Source organism: Myzus persicae, unplaced genomic scaffold (assembly GCF_001856785.1).
Source record: "Myzus persicae strain clone G006 unplaced genomic scaffold, MPER_G0061.0, whole genome shotgun sequence".
Lineage (NCBI taxonomy): Eukaryota > Metazoa > Arthropoda > Insecta > Hemiptera > Aphididae > Myzus > Myzus persicae.
In genome coordinates this window covers 38,662-63,064 of record NW_019104171.1, presented here as the reverse complement: position 1 = coordinate 63,064, position 24,403 = coordinate 38,662, and the positions used below count along the sequence as shown (strand labels likewise).

General features: G+C 28.5%; 1 protein-coding gene across 5 annotated transcripts in view; it reads left to right on the top strand.

Moving 5' to 3' along the window:
• Positions 1 to 24,403, top strand: part of LOC111039604 — a 78,062-nt gene that overhangs the window by 35,960 nt on the left and 17,699 nt on the right. For all 5 annotated transcript variants that reach the window (XM_022323182.1, XM_022323183.1, XM_022323184.1 and 2 more), the window contains one exon: positions 21,389 to 21,535. In XM_022323182.1, coding sequence (XP_022178874.1) covers positions 21,389 to 21,535 — 147 coding nt within the window. The remainder of the gene's footprint in view (positions 1 to 21,388; positions 21,536 to 24,403) is intronic.

The window sequence follows — 24,403 nt, the reverse complement described above, 5'->3', positions numbered from 1 at the left end:
TATTAGATTTTTTATAATGTTTTTTTTAGCTTTCATAAAGTCCCTTTGTGATAAAAATTGTATCAACAATACATAATTCACATCACCAAAAAATTCTTTGTTTGTTAATGGAGAATTTACAACATTATTTACTATGTTTTTAAACACCTATTTTTTTTTATTACCATTCAATTAATTTTATCAGCATTAAAATATTCAATAGATTGTTTAATAAAAATAAAAAAATGCACAAATAATATATTGAATTAGGTGTACATAAGTATTTATTAATATAGGAATCAATCGGGATGGACGTATATATCTCATTAGAATATTGTACTATATTCATAGGTGCTCGCAGGATGTGCCAGATGTGTCGTGACACACAACGTGGCTAGTGGCTATCTGTACGACTTTTATTCATTCTGGAACTTCGTTTAATTTCTAAGCTACAAAATAAATAGTACCTACGAATGATAACCTACGGTGACGAGGTATGAACAATTTTAGATAACCAGTTAATTGAAACAACCACTAATAGTGTTATAACTCTTAGTTAACTGCAGGCTAATGTTCAAGATCGATCTTAATATTGATAGTTTACATTTTTATAATGAGACTCGTATTTCTATACTTTTACTCATAAAAAACTATAAGTTTTACTATTAAAAATTTGACATCAAAATTAGTGATGTAATGAATTTATTTAATACTCCGATATCAGTCCACATTATAATTTATTATTAAAAGATATCTGTAAAGATTAAAAATATAATAAAATATACGTCCTTATTTATCTAGTAATTATTTGTTTGTCGAAATATATGAAAATGTTTTTGTGAAACGCAATTAGGTGCAAGTAGATTCTAACCAATATGAGTTTTCATGAATTTATATTTTGGATTAAAAGTCTTCTCTTTTTTGGGAAGGCGGGACTTGGGTTAGGTCTGTTAAGGACCATTTAAGTGAAAGTGGCTACTTTTCTCCATAGTACACCCCATACTAAATTCCTGCGCACGCCTATGGTTATACTATATGATTATGAAAAATAGATCTAACTCTATCGATTTGGGGTAGGTATGAATTAAGTATCATAATATAGTCTTATTGGTGGACTGGGAGGGGGGGAGCGAAAAGAGGGTTGAATCGATTTCAAACTTTGCGTTCGTACTGTTACAACATGCCTACCTGAAGGTCATCGCCGTCGTCGTCGAAACGTCCTTTATTTTCACATAATTTTATTTTTCTCTCCACTCGACGAATCAATCGCTTCTCCAGATCAGGACGTTTTCCTGGTAATTGCACAAGCATGATGTACGACGAGGGAAATATTGTAATATTATTGTACCGAGACCGCAGACAGCACTATGGGTAGTAACCGCGTGCAGAGCATATACAACTTCGGAATATTGGGGCTCTTACGATGCAATATAACATAATATTATATATATTATTGTGGTACGTATATTATACAATACGTACACACACACACACACACACACACACACACACACACACACACACACACACACACACACCATTGTATATCATGTATAATATCTGCTTAGATGATGCCATTCCTAACATTGTCGCCCCACAGCTACCACGAAGCTATATACATACGGAGCATATATATATTATACTATACACATGCCACGGTATATATATGTATGTATATGTATACTACATACTAACGCACATGGGTATATGTATATGTAAGTTCGTTTTGGTATTTATTACGAGACCAGTCAAATGACTTGGCCATAAAAGTTGCCACTCCGTTGTGGTATAAAAACAACTCGCATGCGCTGGTTATATGTCGCCAGACCGACCCATTGATCTTCACCTCCCCCCCACCAATCATTAATGTAAAAAAAAAAATTGGAATGCGTGCCAAATAATTCCCGGGTTTACTGATAAAAAGCACGCGAACTTAATAAATTCGTTTTTTCCGTTTTGATTCTATCGATATATTATATTATTATCTATACCGAAATTCCGACTAGGTACATACCTAATATATTATTATATTATACTCGGCGATTACTGTTATAGTACCAAGTATCAAACTACTTATCATGATATTAATAATCATACGCAACGACTAATAATATTATTTTTATTATTTTCATCGGTATATTATGACAATTCCCACATTATCTCATTAACGATATGTTTAGGATTTAATTGGGTACATATAATATTATGTTGTTAATTTATAATATTTACTGTGGTTAACTTTAAGGTACACATCACTTAAACATAAATATATAAATTAATTATGATTATATAACTGACGAACACTCGAGACATTTTTAATAATGTTTTGATTTTAGTTCTCCTCATTAATTACAACCTATTTTTATTCTTTATTGTCACAATTGCATTGTACTGATAATTCGTTTGAATATGAATAAAAAAAATATTGAAACATAACGAGGGTGATTTTAGTTTTTCAACAAAAATGTATGTTTGGTTTGCAAATTGAATATTATATTCCCACCATGGGCGTGTTCAAGATCAAAGGATAAATGTTTGAATTATTATTGTAACTTAATTATTTCAATGCGTACACAAACAACGATTACAATATATACGAGCGTAAATAATTTATGGACTTAAATCCACTAAAACTTTTCATTTAACATTAAAAATACTGTTACCAAATAATATAATAAAATATGCTTTAATATACAAATGTGATAAAAAAAAAAACAAATTTAAAAAACAATAGATTTATGTTGTTGACGGAAAAAAAGTATGTCACGTAAAACAATCAACATCAACAGTCGTTTTAAAGTTATATACTTCTACTACCCATACTTCAATTTATCCTAACAAAAACCAAATGCTGTAACTTTTTTCCCGATCGAGTACGGTGTATGTTTTTTTATTTATAAACTTAGTTATTCTATTCATATTATACATGACTTTGACAGTATATCAGTAATAAAAACATTCTTTTTTTTTAAATAAAAATACAATAATAATATTAAATTATATGTCCGTATGCAAACTTTAGAAATCCGTTGATACAACGTCATATTAATTTGAAGTATACTGTCGCAATTCAATTTACAATATTACCGATTTATGTGATTAAATTATTTTAACGGACATTACGGTTATGATTTTTTTCTCCGTCGTGCGTGTAAAATTAATGTATCCACAAGCACTAATAGAGCATTTAACATGACCAGTTACCACAACACATGACATCGACATTTATTACACCTACCAATTATATACTTTAACCGAATAAATTGATGGCAACACACATTGTTCTTTCGGTAAAAATGTTCTATATTATACCTAATACGATTAACTAGTTATAGTTTAACTTTGGTAGGCACTCATAATTATTTATAAGTAGAACAACTTCAAACCGTACTCGAATCTAATTATTGTGGCATAATATTATTTTGCATCGTAACCATACAGCAGAGTGCACTGACAAACCAAACGGTTGATCGCAAATGATTTTAGAGTTAGTAGGTACCGTTATTTCATAAACAAAATTATTAAATAAATATTTTATCATGTAAATTCGTACTTATGATTGCTCAATACTATCAAATCTAAATACTATAAAAAGACCTATATACTTTATAGTTTATACACTTTATAGAAGAGGATTTAAAACAGTGTCTTAGATTTTTGATGAGATACTTTTCTCCGGACTCTCATCTCTAAAGGCCATGTCAACACGTGAACTTTGACTTAACACCATAATGCTATTAATAATTTTCAAATGTTTGAAATTATATTATTTGAGTGACAAATAATGAGTTAACTCTCTTGGCGTAATCATTTAAAATTATGATTTTTTTTTTTTTTTAACTTAAGCCCGGCGACTAAGGTCATTAGCTGTTGTAGGGGTTATGAACTGTGGTAGGCGGTAGGGGTAAGGTTGGTACTGTAGGTTGTTTTTACGATTGTTTTTTGGTTGTTACGGTAGGTAGCAAACACGTGTATGTGTGGCAAGGTTTTTAACTACTATGAACCCGGGTGGTCACCCATCCGGCAGCTAGTAGCTGTGGCCGTTACTTACTCCCAGTCGCATTTTGCGACTGGTAGCAGCCAACGCGCCACGCCAAGCCACAATTATGATTTTACATCCATTACAATCGAACATCATATTTTATAGTAATAATAATAATAATTTAATAACTTATTGTATTGGTAAACTACTGTTGGTTCGAAAGTTTAGGAAAATGCTAATATTAATTCTATACAGTATTTGAGAATCCAGATTATATATACAAGAGCATAACAGTAGGTACACATTTTAATGCCATGATATACAATAAATAATAAAAAGTGTTAAAAAAATTATTATTAAAATATTTTATAAACGAATTCTTTATCCAACGCGGGTCGTGGTGAACGAAAATTACTAAAATGACTGTTGAACTTTAAGAAGCATAGTACTAAAATAATTAATAATTATTATACATTGTATAATGGCCAAAACCACAAACCATTTGCATACAAATGCAATATATATGTTTTAATTTTTTTTTGTAAAAAGCATATTATTTTGAATTACATTAATAGCAGACTAAATGTATGTAAATTGGTTAAATATATAATACCAAGAACTTGAAATTAATTAGTACAATGTAAATTGTGGCATCTAATTAAAAATTATTTGTTGTGTTATAATGTGAAATACAGAATCTCAACATTTTTCCTTTATAAAAATAATTTTTAATTTGTATATAATACTTCAACTGACCTTAATTTTGAGGTAGGATATTTTAACCACTTAATTTGTGTTTTTTTGTTTTTATAAAAAAAAAGATTACACTATATATGTATGAAAATGAAAATGAGACTACATGAATGTTCTTTTTTTTCATGGTTTTTTGAAGTATACCAAGTCACTAATTTTAAATTTTAACAGACAATATTTCTTCTTAAATTTAAACATACATCCCATGACTAGATTGAAAATACACATTATTTTCATTTTTATTGATCTTAAACTATTGTTTATTTAAAAAAATATATATTTCTTTTAGATTTATTTTAGGGCATAATAAAAATTAGAAAACAACAATCCAATAAATATTATACTTTGGACGATTATTATGTTATTTTGAGTATTAACATTCTATAGACAAAAAATAAATATAACTGGCAGATTAGAGAAAGGTAGTTTTAATACTTTCAAAATTCAACTATAATATGTATGGTTCATCAATAGTTAAAATATTTCTTCAAGACTCAAATGGTTAAACACGAAAAGAATTAAATACAAAATCTTTGGCTATTTCAATTATATAAATATATTAACTTCTAAAAAACAACATGTAATTACTAATTACCCATATCGTCTTAGTCATTTACGGCCAACCCATAAATTGTACAGTTAATCAAAATAGACAAAATAATCTGATCGAAGCTTATTTTTTTTTTTTTGAACTAGTTGTTCATATAATAATAGAGTTTTATGACATTTTTAAAATAGATAAGAAAATTGTAACAACAAATACAACTTCAACAACACACACAACTACAAAATTAATAAAGCTAAAACACTAAAAATACAATAAAACTTTTATTTTAACAAATGTTTTTGAAATAATATGTTTAAACTTTTAGTTGTAATTTCAAGCATTACCTTGACCTATTTAAATTGAAGTTAAATCAATTGTATCATAAATCGGTATTTCCTACGATTTGGTTGTTATATTATGTTGAAATAATACAAAATAAACCAAGATTGATGAATGAAACCAAAAATTGAAAAATTTAATTAAAATGATGTAAACGTTTAGAAACTTCTTAAATATAATACCGACAATAGAATCATCAGGTACTTCTCATATCAATAGAATGATATACAATTAAATAACTAAAATTAATAACAAAAACTTCACAACTTAATATCAAAATTACAAAAACTGCAGCCATATAATACTCCTTTCCTCAGATGATAATACCAATTTTAAAAATAATAACAATAAGATGAAAGAAAAAAGTTTGTGCGTTTAAAAGTTTAGAACTTATGTTCATCGCAACGGCCTTTCAAAAACCAATTGTGGATACGGCACGTGTTATAAAACAAAAATAATAAATTGATTAATTCGAAATAATATAACTCCCATTCCGTGCCTACGTGAAGTTTTTCCTACTTAGGTAACCTAAGATATTATTTCAACCGATCATCAATTGTTAAAATTCTATTCGAATATTCTCATTAAAATACAACATTATAAATTTATAAGCACCTAACATCAGTATTATTATATACGTCATAATGTTGTTGTTGTAAGGTGCCCAGAAAGAATATCTTAAATTGTCTAAAGAAAATATTTTTGTAATTGGATCTATGATCACAAATTCACAACACTGCAGTGAATTTTTATCACCATACATTTTTGTGAAAAAAAATATATCCAAAATAGCATTTAAAAATAGTAATACATAATAGTATATTTATATCATATTACAATCATGTGCAATATATGATATTCATTACGTTCATTACATTTTGTAATATTTAAAATATTATAGTAATGGGGTGATATAAATTGGTATACTTCAGTATTAAACATTAAAATGTTAAACCATAAATACCTAATTATTAATAATTAAAGTAGTTAAATTGACTTAAAATAACTAGATTTTATCTTACTTAAAACATTTCATTAGAAAAAGACTATAATATAAAAAACCTTAAAAGTCTCACTATACCTATTTTAAAAAGAAAAGATTTACTCATTATTTAGAAACGAAAAAAAAACCTGAGAATTCAACTCATTTAGGCTTTGATCATCTTGACGCACAATAGTCAATAAAAAAAATATGGCTTAGAAATTCTTTATCCATTATAAAAAAAAATATATTTTTCTAAATCATTATGAACAATTATTTACTATCATGATTACACGGCGTCTTGTATATGCAATTTAGGTACAATTATTGTGGCTTAGATTCTGCTGTATGAAAAGAAAATTAATATTTTATTTACTTGATCAGAAATATATAGCAATAAAAATAAATTTACCCTATCAACATATTTTGCTATATTTTTACACGAGGAATATTAAATTTTTTCTATTTTATTCTATTGTCACAACCGCCAGTTATCGAGTAACAACAACAACGAATTTAAGGAACCAATTTATTTTCGATTACTTTATTTTAAAAGGTCTATTTTTAAACGAATTTCCCCTATTAGAAATATTCCTGCAACAAAGAAAAATACAAATAATTACCATACATTTTGGACACAAAGTTAATATTTTTAAGTGTGTAAAATTCAAATAACTTATAAATTGTTTAGAAAAATGCTCTAAACTAGATTTTATTTGGATACTATAAATGTTTTCAATCTCTCGAGCGTGTTCTATGAAATAACTAAGATGAGAAATAATTTATTACAATTTACATAAATTATTCCTCAGTGTCATTAGTTTTAGAACGAAATCAAAAAGTAGTATTATATTAAATCATAATAATCTGTTGCTCTATATAGCTAAATTTTGCAACTTAAAAATGTTCAACAAATTGCGTATTGTAAATATATCAACTGAACAAATAATTATTTTTAGTCATGAAAATAATTTTCTATTTAATAGCTCATTAAACTTCCTTAGATAAATATAATACAATTGGTACATGAATAAAAATAAAAATAAAAATATGTAATTTATAAATAAATTGATAAAAAAATTAAAAACACGATGATTATACTATTAGGTATAGTGTTTAGTGCTGTAGATCTATTCTACCCATGTATTTATATTCTTAAGTCGCAGACAATTCTGAGGACCATATTTTTTCTTTTCACTTTTAGTGAGTATTTATTATTTGAGATTCCGTAATTTTTATGAAATATTGTTTTTATGTATACGTTTAAACCGGTTGTGGTTTATTTTAGGAGTCAGTAGTTTTCGTCTTTGTTACCCCCACTAGTTTCGTTTTGGAATATTTCGTTTCGTCTAGTTTAATTGGATAAAACATGTTAATTAATTACGAATATTGTTTTTGACTTTTTGCTGTGTTATATTTGACTATTATTAACTATTATTAGGAGATTGGTAAAACGAATTGGAAAAATGTCTCCCTGTTGGAAGTAACATATCTCTGAATATTTTCTGAAGTTTGCAATTTTATTCTTCTGTTTTCCCACACGTGCAAACACTCAATAATAATCTCAATTCAAAATCCTGTGCAAACCACCTGACTCGCTTTCTCATATCCGTCAGCTTCTTACATCCGCTTTTCGAAAATCGACAAAAAAAATAATTCTAGAAAGAATCAATCAAATGCGTTCAAATCAATAAAATATAATTTCACACTCAATTTAAAGCTGCATTGTACGACATTGCCGTTGTTCTTTCCCGGAGTGTTTCCGCCCATTGTAAGTATGTAACTCATATAATATGATATGATATATTTATATATATTACACACGAACGGTTCGGAGACACACTGCACTCCGGCTGCTGCATGCATTAGTAACTATGCGTTAGACAATCTAGTATAGGTTTTGTAATTTATTATTGATGGTGAATTTAATATTCAATCCAAGAAGAAGTGCACTAAAAAAAGAATGCGATAAAAACAAGAGCCATCGTCCGGAAATGGTAATAATTGAACTGACCTAAAGCATACTATTACTACCCATACTATATTATGTAGCAGGTGTTAGAATCGAAATGAAATAGGTATTGGTGATGTTTACCACTAAAATAGTATATTTACTTACTGGACTCGAAACCGGACCCTTTCGTTTAAGTATATTACCTAACAAGTTATTAACGTTTGAACTTTTTATAATAATGAAAAACGTCAATATCACATCATTTTTTCAATACTTGTTGTTGATAAAAAAATATATATTTGCTATATTCTTTAACCACTTGAATTTATTATGTTACAATAAATGTATTATTCGAAAATTTCAAATTAGAATAAAACGATATACAGCTTTTGTCATACAGGTACCTGATAAAAGTGTTTCCGTGAACATAAGTTGAATAGTATATGTACCTATATACCTAAAAAAAATGTTCAAGTGCATACTTAAAAAAAACAATATTCAAAACTATAAACCTATTTTTACCAATTCAAACCTAAATCAAACTGACATATTAGTTAAAATGTTTTTCAGTATCAAAACCCAACCTAATTTTCTTATAAAACTAAAGTTAAAAGCATAACCTTCAAATATTTTTTGTAACCAAAACTTGAACCAGAACCAAGGTCCCTAACCCATCATCTTTTTAAAAGAATGAAGAAATAAACAAAATAAAAATTGCTTGATATTAAAGAGTATTTGTTTGATTATTGTTCATCGACATTTATATGTTCATCTCATAATTGTTATAGATAATAGAGAACAAAATTATAGGGACAGGTGGGCGTAGTTTGAGGAACATGTTTGCTGCACTGTTTGTTTAAAATATAATTTGTACCAATGTAACTAATATCATATTATATCCATACGCTGCGATATTATATTATTATATGATCGAGTTATATGTGTCAAGTCCAAGACGTGAACAAAGAAAATATTTTTTTCTAAATTGTTTTAGAAACGGGAAAAAGTGTTGTCGTCGTATCAGTTTATACGTGACCGTTACAGACGACGTGTTAAAAAGGTACCATGGTATATGAAACAAGTTTTTTACATAACATGTTTTCCTTATGGATGACATAAATTTCTCAGTAAATGTAAATTGACTTAGATGTTCTTTACAACATTTTTTTTTTCATTAGACATTTTAATTCGCAAACCACGAGATAAAAAACAACTTGCCACTATATTATAGATATTTTATTATATTGATTTTATTCAACAGTGACATTTCTCCACATTGATTTCGGTAAACTATTTACGTCAATGTAGTTACTGCCATTAGATTATAATAGCTGTTAGTTGTTATTAATATATGATATATTATACTGTCACAAATAATTATAGACAAACCTCGAAGATATTTCATTTGAAAATCGGTAAAATTTGAATTTGCACAATATCAAAAATAGGAATAAAATATTTGAACATTAAATAATAATGAAACAGTCGAATAAAATGTATTATGAAGTACACAAAATAAGAAAACGGTTGTTAAAATACTATACGTTCTCAGAGGTTTTTATACAAATCAAATAAAATGGTTTTAATAGCAATAATTTTTTTTATGCTTTTCATTCTCAAAATTATTTAAAATATAAAACGAAATGTTTAAAACAAAAATTGAAAGTTTATACGCACTGTATACTATAGTGTTTTGCGGTTTACAATACGTTCGAAGGGGTGCCTACTTTTATTTTAAAAACTACCTAGTTATGTTTTTAATACGTAAGAATTATATTAATCAACAGCCAAATGAACATTGAATTCATTAAAAATGGTGTTCGTGTCAGGGTATCACGCGATGTTGAATGAATAATACGTCCGTATATTTTTATATTACCCTTATCTCATACATACCTAGTGAATTTTTTTACTAAACTATTGACATAATAAGGAAGTGGATTTCGAATTATTATCACTAATCATTTCGGTATAAAGAAATGATTGTAAAAAGTGACACAAGTAAAAATTTTCACAACAATTGTATATTATAGGTTTATGACGATATGACGATGACGTTGAGTCGCTCACCGTTATTAATCACACTATTATTCTTTAGACAATTCAACTTGGAGAGTATAATTTAGAATAAATGTTTCCGATGTATCAATGTATAGTTTAATATGTATACTACAACGACTTAATCGATTAGGTCATACACAATTCAAGTAGTTTTGGCTTTTGAAATTAATAACTATTAATTAGTAACAATCAGAATGTGTGCGTTTTTTTAAATTATAGTAAACCAAGATAAATAAGGTATGAATATATTATATGTACGTTATCTACTATACTGATAAGTGAAGTTAACTGGTGTGGATTTATCATTTCCTAAACTAAATAAAGAGCTAATTATTTATTAAGACGTTAACATTGATCACTGTTATATTGTGTTCTATTTAATTTGTAACTCTTTAAATGAGTCTAAGTAATCGAAATTATATAATATCGGTTATTATATTAAGTATAAATAATGAAGTATCTACTCGAATTTGTTAAAAATATAATGGGTCCCGCTTAACAGGTTCGTTCTATTATTGGAACTCTGCACTCAACCGAGTCTTTCATATTTTTTTTACTTGTCTGGAATAATATAAAATTATTTCTGAAAAATTATTTTATTTCTTTTACAAATTCAACTCCTGACCACGGGAAGCCAGGGGCTCTTTTCCAGCTGTGATGATTTAAGTATAAAAGTATATAGCAGTTTAGAGTTTAAATAATAACAGTTTACTCGTATACAACTAAAACTGTGATGTTTGTAGGAAATGTCCAAGAAGAAATTTCCGAAAATTATTTGTTTTTTAAAAGTATAATATCACGTGCACGCCATACTGCGACATTTTATGAAGTTCGGGAAATGACAATAAATTCTGTAAAAAATATGTACATGTTTAGGTATAATTTTATCCGTATATTCTTTTCTTAAATATGTGTTATCGATTGTATTTCTTATAATTTAAGCACAACAAGGCAAAATCTTAAAATGTTAAGAAAATGTTTATATAATGTGTAGTTTTATTGACCCAGTTATAGAATTTCAAAATTATGCATGATCTATTAAAAAAATTACTATTTTCAAGTTATAATATGTGTATTGTAAATTATAATTGTAGCGGAAAATATAGATGCTAAATAATAATACAATAATAACGAAAAAATAATAAGTTTCCTAAATTGTCTACAAACTCTGAGAATAATATCGTATTGGTCTAATAGAATTCGACACATTTCATTATGCATTTTGTGAGCTTGAGATTTTCAAAGATACATGCACTACTGAAACGATAAACCCTTACATTTTTTTTAGTTCAATACTATAAATAGACTCCGTTACGAGACATTTCGTTTCACGAAACCTCGTTTTTGATTTGCCACGAAGTCTTGGAGATTTTCCCACGACCGGCGCGACGCCGGCGGCGACGTTCGAATATCCACAAAAACCGTGTGACATTTTCTCAAGGGTTTCAGAAGACTGTCGTTGTGTATTTAACACTGCTATAGGTTTACACTTAAACGAAATGGATATCCGTTAAGTGCCATTAAAAATCGGGCCTTTCGAGCAACGCGTGAGATAAGTTTTCAGCGCTCACTGACCTGAGATCACTCTCATCAATATTTGTACGGAACACCCGGAAACACCCTGTATGCACCCCCCCCCCCCCACGACGACTATCGATGACGTGCAAACAACCGTGATGATATAAACGTGCAGCTGGCGGGCCCCATTTTCCCTCTCTCTGACCTTTTCGGTTAATTATCAAACTGTGTTCATAAAACTCGTCTAAATCCCACGCGGCGTTCGTCACGTTCTGAAATCAGTTCCGACGGCGGTGAATTTTAATGAAGCGATTTTATTGAGGAGCAGCAGAACTACTCTAAAGTATAGTTAGTCCGCATAATGGATAAATCAAAATAACCGAGCGAAACGCGTGTCGTGTGATAATTTTCTCGGCACAGATGTTTCCGCGGTCGTCCGCGGCACTTTCGTAATAGGTTACCACTTACCGTTTATGTGTTTATCGGTTGCAGCGTCTGTCGCGGTTACCTTTTGAATGATAATCGCGGACTAAAAATTCACGAGATTATTCTGTTACCATTAGGTGGGTGGTATATTATACCATCGCTCAGATTGATTATACTACTCGCAGAAAAAAAAACCATTTTATCGCTAGTATTTTTTTTCGCTGACGGACCAACCCGTTTTGACGTCGAAAAACTTTTTGCGAAAAGTCTGATAAATTATTTGTCACACATTTTCGACGTCACTGCGGCTATGGCGTTAATGTCCCGATAGGAATATCGTTGCGGCGTTTGTTGCGGTGCCAAAGGATTATATTACCTATAATAGCGGCGCCTCAGAGTCTCCGTGAAAAATTGTATGAACGTTATTGGAGCGGTAGATGCAATGCCAAAAATAGCAATTAAATGCAATGCGTTTGGGGAAAAAAACATTTAGAGTCCACAAGAATTGTACAACTTTAGTAATAATATGATAATATGAAGTACAAATATAATTTCAAAAACATTTAATCATACTGCATACAATCATTTTCGATATCTATATACATAATACATATATTACAATATGGATGATTATTAATATTTTAATATTACCTTCGTATGTCCACAGTTGAAAATATATTTTATAACCAATAAAAATACAGTTATCTCATTATTGTTATTATTGAGTATGACTGTACTGGTTTCACTGACTAGCTTTTTATTCATAGTCAAGTTTCATTTATTTCGACATTAATAATACAATATCGTCTTAATCCCCTTCAATGTTATCAAACCGAAATAATTAATAAATGTATTGCAATCATTTTAAATTTTAAATTTTAGATTTAAATATCTTTATAAGCCCCGATATTCGATTGATTATAGAGAGTGTGTCAATTATATACAAATAAATATAACACTGACAATAAAAATTAATTGACATAATTTACGTTAAGTGACGCTTCAAACAGTAATTTCACTCCTATTCGTTGTGGTTAAATTGCAGTTTTAATTTATTACTAATATGCCTATGAAATAGTTACAAAAGTGAATCAAAATCGGATCACTGCAATGACACGTTTCGACAGCGATGCGTTATGTCATTTAAGACTTGTCGGGTGAGAATTTCGAATGCATATAAATAATGTTATATTTGACGTTGTGATCGGAAAAACGAAAAATTACTAGGATTTCCTTGTAGTTCATTTGTAAAACATATAGGTAAAATTTATTTGAGCACAAAGTTTTCTCGAAGTTTTACAGCAAAACTGTCAGGTAAAAGCTTAAATTATTATACTTCTCATCAAGTTTTTCCGTGTTGTTTGAATATACGTATAAACACACAACATAATAGGTACGTTATTAAAAATAAAAAGAAAAAAAACAATCACTTTGAAAAACTAACCATTTCAGTCGACTGTTTATGTAAATATTGCGTGTAAAAATCAAAGTTTCCAACAATATGTACGTATGCATTGTGTGTTACAAGATGACTGATGTGCTCGCAGTTATTTTGACAGGTGGAAAAGAATGGCTAACTCGTGTTTGTGTTAGGCCGATGGTAATAACATAGGGGTAAAACGCAATTATGATATGAAAAATATAATAGTTATATAATTATTATCATGTTATACTGTTATTACATAAATAATAGTTTCAGAATTGAGTCCGGTAAAAAATAAAATATTTACAGGTGTAGACAGGTACTTTGTTATCCGTTCGATTTTTGTCCGTACACGGTAATAATTGTACCTATATTACATCGTGTACACGGTTTGAGATTTAAAAGTGCAAAGTTATACAACGAGATCGCTTGTGCACATTTGCTATATCTGTAAAAAAATAATATTTAAAAGAAAAATCGATAGTTATATTAGCCTACATAACAGTCTCGTGTGCCGCGCATTACATAACAAAGTGTAACAGAAAGACCTGACAAATGAAATAACTTTTGTTCTAATCCATATTTAAACTTTATACATAAATTTATATATATATATGTATATATACATAAAATTATAGACGCATGCACTAAAAGTAAGGTGTAACATTTTTTTTATTTAACAACGAAAAAGATTTGAAAATTTAATTAAATTTTTTTTTTTGATAGCCAAGATAGCCAATTTTTAGACTTTTAACTAAACCCGTCTATTTAAGTCAAGTATTTTATTTTTTTAAATATCATTATTTTTCAAACATTGTTACGTACTTCCCGACACAATAGCATATTTCTTAAATTATTTATCATCCTCATGAAAAATTAATAATTTTTGTCATACTCCTATAACTAATATAAATTTTTATTTTTATTTGCCAAGTCTTACTGTTACGCTCTTTATATCTCAAATACAATATCATATTATCTTATTAACGCCTCGATAATTATAAATTCTTGAGTCTATTTTATCGATTTCTAAAGAAAATCGCTTTATAATTTTAGTATTGCTGTCGTCGAAGTAGTAGTAGCAGGTTCACATTGACAGCTGCAGTTTGCAGAAATCACGTAAAGACCCAACCTCGAACTAACTGTTAATTATTGTTTTAATATTGCGTTATAGCAGAACATCGCGCAAATGTTGAAAAAGGAAATTATCATATAAACATCGTATAATGCTTGTACGATGCAATCCAACTGTTTTCCTAATGACGATTTTTGTCTGTACGCACGTGTAAGTGTAAAACGCTGTTACTAAAGTAAAACTTGGCGCCAGCCAGACAGTATCAATACCGAAAGATTCGTGCCAACTAACACGAAGACGAAAACGAACGCTTTCACGGTATAATCGTATGTATAATAATAATAATAATATAATACTGATTCAAACACGACCATCGTGTCATTTTATTTCTTTTATCCTCGTATAAATTATGTGAGGAGGATTTTTTTTTCGTTTAAGGATAGTTCCGGTAAATTAATTGTAAATAACCTCGAGAAAAACTATACGTACACGCCGTAAACATTTCGTAAAAACTGCACATTTTTTTTTTTTTAAACGTGTTCGTTATAACTACGAAGATGATTCCCGTCAACGTTATGTAAAACAAAACAGTGTATAACATTATTTCGCTCAACATCGCTCAGTTGTATTTTACAAAAACGGCGAGGATTATAATATTGCATAACAACGTAATAACCGCAGTGTGTTTTATTATTAATATTAACGTACAATTTTAATGACTCTGTGATCTGTGTACAAACACTCGAAAATGTGTGCTCGTTGTTTCAAGTCAATGTTTGCATAATCATTACCGTGTATTATATAATGCGTTTTCCGGCACGATATATTATATTATTATTATTATTGTACAATAGTATATATTATCTGTACATATTATATTTCAAACTTTAGTAGGCATGTAGGGTAGATATCCATTTAAAGTGAAGTATTTATTTCCCACGTCGTTTATGGTGACCCATATCAGTTGAATTAAAAATGTATAGGCGTGTGTACGGACATTTATATTAGTTTATCGAAATACCTCCAAAACTCAAATTATAATATACCTAACAGTCGCGGAGCGTATACTCTATTTATTTATTTTTTATTGAGTATTCTATTCAAGCGTTGCTTTATAGGTACCAAAACAATTAAATAATTAAATATATGAATTATATTACTTAAAAATATATAAGCTGATACAACAACATTAAAATAACTAATGAGTGATAGGTATAGTAATTTAAAGATTACAACGATAATAAACTTTATGTGAGCAGTAGTTATAAACTGACAACACTAATAACTTGATATCAAAACTGAATAATATTTATTTACCAATAGGAATGAATTTAGAACACCAGCAAAGACTTAAATTTAATTAATTATTTGCAGGTATTGGGCCTAATCATAGCATGTATAGCTATAAAGCTAAGCATACAGGAGAGAGAGAAAACAAAAAAAATATCATGATATGAAAAATTATTTTATCATAATATAAAAGAAGTAAAATAAAAATATTAGTATACATTATATTATTATGGTTATTAATAGTAATGTTGGTAATAAATTTACTGATTTAGTGAACAAATAAAAAATCGAAGTCATTAACTAAACTAAAATAGTAATATATCTCATGAAGATGAGTTATCGGTAGTCGGTACCGTTTTCTGTAGTTATTTCCATGTATGATTTAACATTGCACCGTATAATATGATCAATTGGGGCCATAATTAGAGGAATACTCTATAAAATCATTATCTTTTGAATTCACGTTGTCTGGAGACTGAAACAAGTAGCACTGCCTTCTGCGATAACCTTCAAATTTTGAGATTTACTCCATCTTAGACATCTCACTAGGTGATATTCGTTTTGATAACAATCCGTATTAAGTATATATGAATACCTGTTAATAAAATATAGACTGTGGTCGTTATTGCCAAATGGAAAGTGATATGGAGTCAAATAATTATGTACCACTGTCATAATAGAGTACTATATCAATCGCTTTTTATCATTATAATATGAGACGACTTTTTAGAAAAAAAAATAATTAGCGTCTCGCGTTCAAAAAAACAACAAATAGCAATTTTAAAATCATGCACAAATACTAGCTGGTAGCTTTGTACACTGTATATTATGGTGGCGTTTTGAAAATATTTCTCAAAAGAACAAAAGGACGAACGCGTAAAAGGAGGACGTGCTTTTATCAATAAATACGCACGCACACACACACACACACACACACACACACACACAAGCGCGCACACACTCACTCAGTGGTTTTAATTTACATACATCTTTCGCTCTGAAGCAAGGACAAACCCCTACGACGTTCTTCTATTCGTTCTATTTTTGTTCTGCTCTTCCATTTTTCGAAGTTTTTGTATTTGGTGCTTTCGGGCAAAAGGTCGGGGTGCATAATCGCTCGTCCCCCGGGGCGAAATTCCACAACGACGCAGAACCCGTAAAAGACACGTGTTTCGATCTCGTTTTGCCGTTTTGGTAGAACATTGCAACATAATAACGAAATCACGTGGTCTTTGCAATATACAGTAAATATAATTGTATACACTCATACTACACAGGATATAATACAATAGCTGATATAACATTTTTTTAAATGTAATTTTAGTGTACAAAACTTTGGGAAAATGATTTTTCTTCTGAATGTCCTTTATGGTTAAGGGCCTATATTATAATATTGCACGATGACAACCACGCGAACAATATTCATGGTAGATACATTTCCTCCGACTTTTGCTATTTCCAAGAATTTCAGTCCCACGGAGAACAGCTTAACTTATCAATGACTTGCAAAATTTTAAGGCACACTTATAAACATATATATATATACATATACAATGTTTTTTATTTGGTTGGATTACAATTTTTCCGTGGGGGAAGACATCAAATTATGTATTACATGTTAAAAATGCTCAGAGTCGTTATCTACTATTTTATACAGTTTTTTTTTTTTTGTGTTGATACTTTAAAATACAAAATGTAGTGAAGGTTTAGGTTTGTACGTTATTTTCATCATGCAATTTTAAATTGTGTAAACACATAAATATACCATTTATTATGATTTAACTCTATAATTATTTTTCGTGCATTTCTAACATGCATAATAATTTATTAACTATTACATTATACGGATATCAAATAAATGTCTAATCAACCAATTACCACAAGTCCCTGACATTTGAGTAACAGTTGTGTAACCGGGATTTCGCATTTTATTTTAAATTTGTGACACGGCGTAACGTATAGGCAAAAGTGATACACTAGAGTGCAGAACAGCGTCATCGGTAAACTATTCAATATTCATTATGATAATGAATTGATTAAATTATCAATGACAATATCCACATATAAGTATTATAAAGGTATATATTTTTTTCTGTTTCAAGATTGATCACTCAGCCATGTCATTTTAACTTTAATCTAAAATATTAACTATCGTTAGTCAGATGTATTAGTCACGGTTATACGTTTGAACTTTGGTAAAATAGGTTATTTTCACGCATAATACGATGGCTGTATTTTATCTTTTTCTGAAATTTAATTAAAATGTTAAAATTTGAAATTTCATCTTTCAGAAAAATGGGAACTTAACCACAACACATAAAGCTCAAAATCTCAGATTTTCTTAAACTGTAAAAGTGATTGAATGTCCCATTTTTCGGTGTGATACTCGAATACTTGAATTATTACATGTTTTTACGTGTTTTTCATGTATTTTGAAGTCTATAATATTATGATACATTGCTCGACCTTTCAAAAATAAATTTTATTGCATAATACATATTATATTTTTTTTAAGAAAAACAAACAATTTTTAAAAAACGAATACTTAACATAAATTGAATTTGTTCTGCTAGAGTAAATACCAGAACTTTATAAAAAAATTTTGTTGTACAGCAAACCTATTGAGGATTATTTTTAAGCGAACTTTTACAATTAATCTGATTTCATTGCTCAATAAGACATTATTTGATCAATTCTTTAAAAAAAAGTTTAGGAAACTTTATAAATTTTAATATAATAAAAACAATACCATGTTATATTATTATGTATTATACTTAGGAACAATGCAATTGGAAAACACACGAGAATGTATTTTGTATTTTATTATGAGAATCATATTTTGTATGATAATATTAAAATTCGTTTATTGAAGTATTGTTATTACTATTTGAAGAAACAAACAAGTGAATTGCTTTATATTAAATCAATAACTATCAGACTTTACGCATTTATACAGGGTGGGCTCCAGTGTCCTACTACATTTTGCCATTATGCCAAAAATATGACAAAAACATGGTTGACCACTTTGTTCATTGAGAAAAGTAAGAATGGTTAGAAAATATTTTACGAAATACAACTTTTTAACTGATTTCTGTTTACTGTAGTCTACCCACATTATCATGCGTAGTTGTTATGTGTATTGTAGTTACCTGTTTATACAAACATGTATTTTTTCATTATTCTATATTTTTAAACAAGAATTCAATAAAGAAAAATATAAGTATTTATGTAATCGAAATAAAATCATAAAAAAGTAATCATATAAATATAATGAAAAAATCCGTCTAGATATTTTAGACATATAATACTTTAAGCGATAAAAGTACAAAACAGAACATTTCTTATCGAATATAAAAAATATTTTATCACTACCAGTTGTAGTTATATTATTTTGTTTCAAAGACTTATTAATTATAAGAATTTATTTTTAAAAAATATTTTAAATAAAAGAGAATTCTCTTTGAATTGGATTGAACGTGAACGTAAAATATATAAGAACGAATTGTAATTTTTAATAATTGCTTTGAAAAAAACACAATCATGAGAAATTTATTTTGTTATTTTGTTATTATCATTATTTTGTTTTGTCTACAATAACGCGTTTTTAGCTTATTTTCTATCTAGATGACATACGGATATTATGCTGAGTTTTAAAGTTAAAATTTTATAACGTGATGAAAATTATAATTATTATAAAACGATAAATGTTTACCCATATTATAAAACGAGATAACTAAGTAGGCAGTTAATACTAATATAGTCATAATTAATAGTTATGAAAAATATGAATATATATTATGTTACATAGTATGTCAATGAAAATTCAAAAGTTAGTCAATTACAACAAAATAAGAAAATCGCTACGTCATGAGAAATCTAGTGAATATCTAATGTTGTAAAAATTTCAACTTCAAAAGATCATAAAAATTTAATTTTACTTTCCGGTAGAATTTTTTTTTTCATAAATGTAGACGAACTTATAAGGAATCTTGTATTAAATTTTAAAATCTTAGATGTGAAAAGAACAATTTTTATGAACGTCTAACTTAAAATGAATCACAAATTTTAGGGATTTTTACGTATTATGTTGTAATTTGAAATTCAGGCGCACCTAAAAAAATATTGTGGACTACTCTAAACTTTTATAGAGTATTATATTTTCAAGTTTCTTGACAGAGTTAAATAATTTTATAGACATTACCCGGAAAAAACTAATAATAATCGAACATTTCATATGCCTATAAATAGTTAAACATGAGTCAAAATATTTTGAAAATTGTATGTTCTATAGAAAATACTAACAAAAATATCGAGTGAAAATGTTATGTGTAATGGTCATTTTTTAAGAGTTACACTAAAAACCAAAATCGGGGTTCTCGAAAACTGGTTTTGACAGTTTCGATAGAAATTCCCGTTTTTCCTTAATTTTTTGTTTGTTTTTCCTGACGCTTTTGGAAAAACTATTGGGAATTTTAAATTTTTACCTCCTGAATGCATCAAATAGATTCACTTTCCTAACAGAATAGTTGCTGTTGAAGAAAATCAAGTATTCTTAAGTATCATACTATCATTAATTTTAGTGCCCCATATCGTGATTACAGACACAAAATAAAATAAAAACACACATCATTGTCAAATCAATATATTCATCTCTCCGCTCAGAATCTATAACTAAAATATATTTGATGTCTTGGTTAAAACTTTCAAGTACACACGATCCAATTGATCATCTTCATCTATAATCACTAACGTACCCGATACCTCTATGGCCACTATGATAGTAAAATGTTCTCAAAGTGCTGTATTCTGTCGTTATAACAAAACATCGCGTACAGTCACTAACATCTCATCGAATTCTAGTAGTTATCAATACGATACGTGTTTCAATATTATAATAATAGCGATGAGCTAATTGGATTCGGTCTAACGGATTATTTAATCGGTTTAATTAAGTCGAATAATTTAACCGATATAGCATTAACTGCAGAGTTGTATACCTACAACAACACTATCGTAATGTCTATTGTAATACATAATATTATCATTATTATTATTTCAGTCACAGAGAGAAAATTTGGTGACAAATGCGAATCCAACGACGACTGTCACTTCAACGGGTCAATATGTAGAATTGACCGGAGCAACAAAAAGTGTCTGTGCCAACCCGAATTTGAGGCCACCAACCACATAGACAAATGCGGACACAGTACGTATAATATATTATATAGACTATGCATTTATATTGATTTTCATTGTTTTTCTGTTTTTCATTTTACTAACTTATTTACTGCAATATTACACTTGCGTATTATTGTACATTTTATAATCGTTTACGTAGACATGCGTGCTATAACCCATTATGCACGACGAAGGTGGTGTGTACGCGGGTGGGCACAACTGAAAAAAAAATCAAGTTTTACCCCTTTCCAGTAGACTTCATAAAGTCACTGGTGCAACACTATATAATAAACTTCTGCCGAGTGCCAGCGCACGGTCCTGTCAATAATAAGAGTTTACCGTTCGCATTGGACGTGCGAAACTGTAGGGTGAACCTCCCTGAAATAGAAACGAAAACTCCACGTCACATTGTAATACCAGCCGGCATTTTTGGAGAAACGTTGGTTTTTTAATTTTTTTAATCGAAACCTCAAAGAGATAAATTTAATTGTTATTGACTTAATATTCTGACGTTATAGGTACCTTTATAGGTTGTAGGTTCCTTCTAAATATAAAAATGGTATGATTCATAAAAATATCAAATATTTATATTATCGACACAGCTTGATTATAATATTACATAATAATGATTTTTATGCAATATCATATTATACGAATATATAATATATAACCAAAAAAGGTTTAGAGTCGTGGGCCATTGATATTTTATAGACATTGGTCTATTTTTTTTATGTATTTTCTTGGGAATGCATTTTAATATTTAAGCAACTAACTTTTAGAAGTTCAACTTTTATGTACATTATTTAATGGGTGTCTTTATTATTTCATACAGTATTTACAGCGAAGAACTACACACGTCTCGTTAAATGATGACCATAAACACATCGAAGAATTAAAAAAAAAAAACATTAAAACAAATAGATACCAACAAAAGACAGTTTGTATGAAATAATTACATTTTGAACCGTGAACCAAAGTTTAACTTTTAAAATTAAATCAACTTACAATAATGTAAGAAACATCAATTAACTTTTTTAGGTTTAAATCGTAAGAGTTGGAAACAGTATATTTTATTATATTATATTATTAAACTCTAATATTATTCGAGTAGGGATGGAATTACATTTGGATATTCCATATATATATTCTTCACGCTTTTTCCATTTAGGATTAGGGCCTTCACAGTCCTAAACTTCTCATTTTTCATGCTTTTCAAAGCCTATCGCTAAGCTCCATTCCATTTGCTTGGAAATTCTCTGTACAATATTCTACACATTTTTACCTACTTATGTAGTGTTTTTCAATTTCGGTCAGTATGGTTTTCATTTGTTAAGATGACTAGAAATTTAAAAATATTAAAATACATAAATTATATATACCTATTACCTATCATCTATGAATTAATACAATTTAGATGTCGATTCCATTATTCTAAAGTTCTGTCATGCATGATACAATAATTGAATAATATTTGTAATGTACCTAATATATCTACAAAATAATTGTGCAAAATGCTTCAAACAATAAATTTAATTGATTTTCTTCACAACTATATCAGTCCAGAGACATTTCCCATAAACGAAAAAATGTTTTTTTTTTCGCTGTTTTTTATTTGTGTTACATAAAATTAAACATAAAATAACATTTACAATAAGAGTGATAGACAATATGTGGACGTATTAAACATAATATTATATTATTATGATCTATATCTAGATCTTAAAAACGGTTTTCGATTGCATTTCAAATAAATCAACTGCCAATAAGGTTTTAGAAAAATTATTGCACACTGGCGAATTTTTTTCTCGATCTTTTTATTATTTAATACATCTGTTTATTATACAGACCCGAGACGGCACGTGATCCGAATACATTTTTGGGTAACGTAAATCCATGCCAAATTTACTGTTAAAAAAAACTTCGTGTATATATATACCTATATATTATATATGAATATAAATAAATTGCACTTAAACGATCCTCCCTTTTATAGGCATATAAAAAACCTACAAGTACCTGACTCTGTTACTAAAAGTGTGAGTGACGACTTAATACTCCATCCAGTTCCTGATTTTTTACATACGTACGTCCTCGTGTACCTACAATGTAAGTAGTAAAGGTACACATATTATAGTGTTTTCCATCCCGACGAGTAAATCACGGTTGAGACATTATTATACCACTAACACCTTTTTTATGTTCACCGTCAAATCGAAACATTTCGATCACAACTCAAATGGTTTTAAGTTTTTATTACTCTTACTTATAAATAACATTAACGATCCAATGCTGTGACTGACGACCTTTATAGCTAGTTGTTATATATACTTACCTTATACAAATTGAGAATAACGACCCAAGGCTACTGGTAATTTATATAAGTACAGAATATATTTTTATAATTTGTTGATATTTTTTTCTATCAAAACATTCGACGAAATTTTTTCATTTCAGACTGTGAAATAAAATATAGTTACGTCCTACTTTAATCCAATTTCTAAGCACAAGATGACTCGACGTTCATATATTATGTCGTATTATTTAATTTATACACATTGCAAGTACTTTTACATCGTTGTAATTGATTTTTTTCTTTACACTTTATATCAAGAAGCTTTCTTGCGTCTAACAAAACTTTTTAGTTTTTACCATACTAAAAGTATAAAAAAAAAATAAAACAATCTGAGCGATTATCTAAAAGTTAATACTGTAACGGTTGTTACGTGTCGGTTTGTCGATTAAAATAAAAAATATACGAATGTATGCCATTGTAATTAATTATGTTCAATATCCCTTAAACAATTTTAAAAATAATTTTTTTTTCTTAATAATCATTTATCGAACGCCTGCGTATTTTATAATTTACTAAATTTTATTTCATTACTAATTATTGTGA